This window comes from Alligator sinensis, unplaced genomic scaffold, assembly GCF_000455745.1.
Source record: "Alligator sinensis unplaced genomic scaffold, ASM45574v1 scaffold842_1, whole genome shotgun sequence".
Taxonomy (NCBI): Eukaryota; Metazoa; Chordata; order Crocodylia; family Alligatoridae; genus Alligator; species Alligator sinensis.
Genome location: NW_005842295.1, coordinates 813,348 through 818,409, shown reverse-complemented (window position 1 = coordinate 818,409; position 5,062 = coordinate 813,348). Strand labels below are relative to the sequence as shown.

General features: G+C 38.8%; 1 protein-coding gene across 1 annotated transcript in view; it reads right to left on the bottom strand.

Annotated features, from left to right (window-relative positions):
* Positions 1-2,925: 2,925 nt before the first annotated feature.
* KCNK2 (potassium two pore domain channel subfamily K member 2) overlaps positions 2,926-5,062 on the bottom strand; it is a 187,350-nt gene continuing 185,213 nt past the window's right edge. The window contains exon 7 of the mRNA XM_025209570.1: positions 2,926-4,990. Within this exon, the coding sequence (XP_025065355.1) occupies positions 4,673-4,990 (318 nt within the window). The 3' untranslated portion in view covers positions 2,926-4,672. The remainder of the gene's footprint in view (positions 4,991-5,062) is intronic.

Here is a 5,062-nt window from a genome sequence, read left to right as displayed (position 1 = left end):
TTGCTGTTCTTTTTATGTGATGTCTGCTTATATTAATTAGCAGCAAAATTGACACTTATTTCTACCAAAGTGAAATGGGGAAACCTTGCCCAGACCGAGTAAAGCAGCAAGTGCCCTGGTAGTCTGAGACAGAAATATGCCTAAAAGGGGAATCTGATGCAGTCACAACGAACATTACTATAGTTCTGCATTAACTCTTTTAGTGTATTAATAACTTAATACATTTCAGAGGGAAAAAGGAGTTGCTCTGAAACTTCCTAAAAGAAGAAAGACTGGATGGTTTAGCATAAATATATTTTTGTGCACATGAAGGAAGGGAAAAAAAGCATCTTATTGCTCACAAAAACAACGTGTTGTATTTCTCTATCTGGGAAAAAAAAAGAAAATCTCCAGATAAAATTAACTATATTCATCATATCCTGAGCATATGATCTCTACCTGTTGACACCATCCAGCCTGTTGTATCTCTTTCTTTCTTAATTCTGTCAACTAATTATCAATGGAACAAAAAGTGTGACAAATGAACATTAACCTGTCCAGCCCACTTCCATTTTGTCTCATGAGTCAGGAGAGATCTGGGCCACAACTGAAAGGGAAAGTACAGATTAAGAGCTAAATGCATATTTAAAAAATCAACAAATGCCGCTTTCTACAGAAGCCTTGAAGAAGTACTCATTTCCCATAATCCGTTCCAAAACTCAGTATGAATGAACCTTTAAATAATTTAACAAAGAGTATTGTTTAAGGTCTATGCCCTGCCTTTCACCCAAAAATCTCAAAGGATTTAAACTTCACAACACACCACATAAGCAATCCTGATTCTTTTGTTAAAAGCAAACGAATACAAACAAAAAATGACCCCTTTCCTATCTTAAATGGAGAAATATGACGTTCTCTGATTTTGGATGATTTAGATTTTGAGGTCTAGCTTCAGAGCTGTCAGTGCTGATTTTCAGAGGCACTGAACACCATCAGATCCAATTAACCATTATATGTTCAGTATTTCTTAAAATAAGGCCCTCAGTATCTCATTGAGATGCCCAAGCCAACAGAAATACCCAAAGTGGGCACATTCCCACAAGTGGGAACATGCATTCCCTGGGAACAACTAGTAGCGGCACATATTTGTGCCACTGCTAGTTGTCCCTGGGGAATGCCCCTGCACGAGTGCGCTGGTGTATGACAAGTTGCCCCAGGTTGGGTAGGGGAGGCTAGAGCCAGCACCTGGGCAGGCCCCAACAGCAGCAGAGATCCAGGTGTGCAAAGCCTGGCTGGCAGCCAGAGTGTGGCTCTGGATGGCCAGGCTCTGGTTTTGGGCAGCGTACACTGCTGCCATGTGCACCACCCCACTTCTTTCTGCTGCAGGTTTTTTTTACACCCGGATTTCCCGGTATCAAAAACCCCCACCACACTGCAAATTAGCAGAGCACTGAACGTGTACAATCACTGCAAACTGCATGTGCACGCTTATCTGGACATACTGAGTTTGGCCTGACTTGTCCTGGATACAGAGCTAATCGGTTGCATTATTAACAGAATGCAATAGCAATGCACGTTCCATGTTTACCATACAATCCAGAATCTGAATGATGTCAGAGTAGGAATATGGAGTTCACACAGTCTCTGATCTCCTCTTCTCACTGTATCCTTCTTACAACTTCTCTCATCCTACACACACAGGCCTCACATTGCATTAGATATCCTTAGTAGGCTCTGTTCTCTTGCCACATACCATCCCCTTGTGGCAGACAATGTCTTCTGTACCATTGGTCTTCAGAGATTCTGCACAGCCACTTCCCCACACAGAGTTTAGCTGGAGAGTTTTGTTCAAGTCACCGCTTCAAAATTCATATGGTGCATCTGGAAGTGCAGACACCTGATCATCCCTTGCATATTAACTAGGCAATATTGGAAAGTAAGTGAGTGTATAGATGAGAAATCTCTCAAAGTCTTCCTTTCTATTGTACTAAGGATTTGATGGAGCACTTTTTCCTACTTTCTAATAAAGTATTCCTTCTGTTTAAACTATCCTACTTAGGAGTGTATCCTGAACGCCTACAGACTTCACATCCATTAGGAGGCAGTGTTCCACATGAGATGGAAGGCCCTGGTGAATGAAAAGCTGCTTGGTGAATGGAAGACCCAGGAGAGGGCCAAATAGGCTATTGCCTCAAGAAGGTGGTCCCTCTGAAAGCAAATGGCCACAAGTGACTGTGGGTATCTTCTGGAAACCTGAGTCTATGTGAACCAATCCAATTCCAAGACTTTACTTGCTCGTGAGCACTGTCTTAGTTCTAAGAACCAATCACTAAATTAAATAGCAAATCAAATAATCAATAGTATTGCAATAAGGGGGAACCCTTCCACTCTTGAAGTGATGTAAACAAGGAATGTCTATGAACCAGACTTTTATCTCTTAATGCTTTTTGTTTATTTTACTAAGCTTAAAATAGATATTTGGTATTGGTTTGGAGAATATATCGGTAGGTACAGCTCCCTTCATTGGCAGTGACTTATACTTCTCCATTGATATATGCCTTAGTATTGAAACTCTGTCCTGCCAATTCTTTAAACCAAAAAACAAAATGTTGAGGTACAGCAACCAGAAAAACTCTGCTGGTTAGTATTTAGAGTCAAGTTGTCCTTTTGACTGTTAAACCAACTTAAATTACAGAAGGCTGCAAGCTGTTATGGAACCTGTAAGCTAACTTCCATAGGGCTAGTGTCACAAATGATTGTTCAGCATCCCAGTGGCAGGAAGCAGAAGACCCAGAAAGACTTACTTTAATTAAAAACTTTATTTTTCATTACAGTTCACAGTTTATACATGGCAAGAGGAGCTTCTCACCATGTGGACGTTCAGAACACTGCACTGGGGAAGAAAGGGATCTTTTTCTTTTATAAGAGCATGGCCTGATACTACTTCATAGAATGTCCCTCCTTGTAAAAGCATAGTGTCTGTAAATGCTAATTCATAGATATTTACACTCGTAATTTATATTCATTAGAAAACAAGCTTAAGCATCCAAAACATTGACATTTATATTTTGTAAGTATGTTATTAAATGATCAGAGATGCTATAAGATTTGCCATTTGAATCATGCCCAATCAACAAAGTATTGTTTTATTCTTTAATTTACACAGAGCCTAAATTATTCTTTTAGGGCCTGATATAGTCATTTTATGTACAGCCAGGTTACAATAGACTAAAATAAGAAAAAGAATTAAAAAACCCAAAATGACCCATTCCACATGTTCGCCCTGTATTCCTTCTGACTCTCACACACAACTATAAACAAAAGAGCAAAGGATACAGAATTAAAGACAATGGGTTTTTTCCCCTTTAAAGAAAATAGAGAAACACCGTGGACTGGTTTCAAATCTGCATATCATCAGCCTATCCTTGTGGAATACTTATCCGTATTCAGCTTGTGCTATTTATCAGCTTTCTTTTATGTCTGTATTTGCATTCAGAAAAATCTGTATTTATAAAGTACAAAGACACAGTGATACCAGGTTCAAATGCATTCCCACATTAGTCACACCTCTAGCACAGGTAGCAGCTGTGCAATGTGACATTTGGAAAAGCACTCTGGCAAGATAACTGTGTAAAATATAATATGGCATCTGATGTGACTTGTCTTAAAGAGAAAGTTTAGAATATTTTCAAAGAGCAGCTATCTGGCAGCAGCTTTATATCTATTAAAAATGTGATAGTATTTTCTGTATTGTTTTCACAAATGTGATTATTAGAATGCACCAATTCAAAGTATGATGTTTCCACATAATATTAATATCTATTTGCTCTTGTCATCTACCAAATAATTTAGTTATCAATAAAAATGAAGATTTTTTGGTACATCTATTACGCAGGATAAAACTGCTGAACACTGCTTGAAAAATATGATCTGAAGTAGATCCACAAATTCTACAGGCCTGGTTATAATATATCATCAGGACCTGAGTAAAAAAACTTTCAGTGGGCATTTCTGCAACTCTTATAACTTCAGTGCCTTTAAAGCTAAAGCTAGGAGTGTTGCTTTCAGTTTTGGCCTCCATACCCAATGCTGGTATCTTCGTTATAGACACCTTGAAAACATTATGATTTCAGGCAGGATGGACATTCAAAAGAAATACATTGCTCATGTAAAACAAACAAACAAACAAACAAAAACCATACACGAGTTATAGAGGTTCTGATTTTTTTGTTTTGTGTTTTTTCAAAAGATAAGGCACTGACAAAAATTTCTTAGGTAAAAGGCTGCATAAGAATTTCTTGCCATTTACAAATATGCTGTAGTCCATAAATGGTTCATTCCTAGGCTCAGTAAGGTAGACCCTGAAAAGTTAAGGACTGATCCCTCAAAGCTACATTGTTAACATAAACAAGTATAATCCATTCTGTAGGCCATATGGCACATTAGGAGAAATGAAAAACAGTCTGGGCACAAAAGGCATTGTACATTGCTTGTTCCACCATCTATCAACAATAGAAGTGCCATTTATCTTGTGTTTTTGATGAGATATGATAATGATTCTGAATTGTGGTTTCTGCTGAACTCATGCACATGTATAAAATGCTATTAGCATCAGTCATGGACAGGAAAAAAAAGGAAGTATACGGCCAGTCTAAGCAAGAGTTTCTCCACAGGTTGGGATCCAAAGTCATGGCTATTTAATGTTTTCAATAACAGCAATCTCTTCTGCTGCACAGTGAGGAGTCAAACCATTCATATAAATGCTGTCAGTCTTTGTTAGAGCTGGCAAGATGTCCTTCTCACTACTTAGGTGGTTGACGGACAGGGTTCTCTTGCAAGGAGTCAGATCTTGACTGTGGTTGACTGCAAGTTCTGCAGAGAGCTTCCTTTTGATGGAGGTAGCCCGTTGAAACTTGTCATAAATCTCTACACTTAAACGTCGGCGGGTTTCTTTGAACTCTGCTGTGACATTGGCTGTCCATTCGGCAGCATGAGCTCTGAACTCTCCTACCTGCAGTACACACAACAAGAGAGAGAGATTACTGGACTTGTACTTTAAGGACTGCTTACATTCAAGAGCACA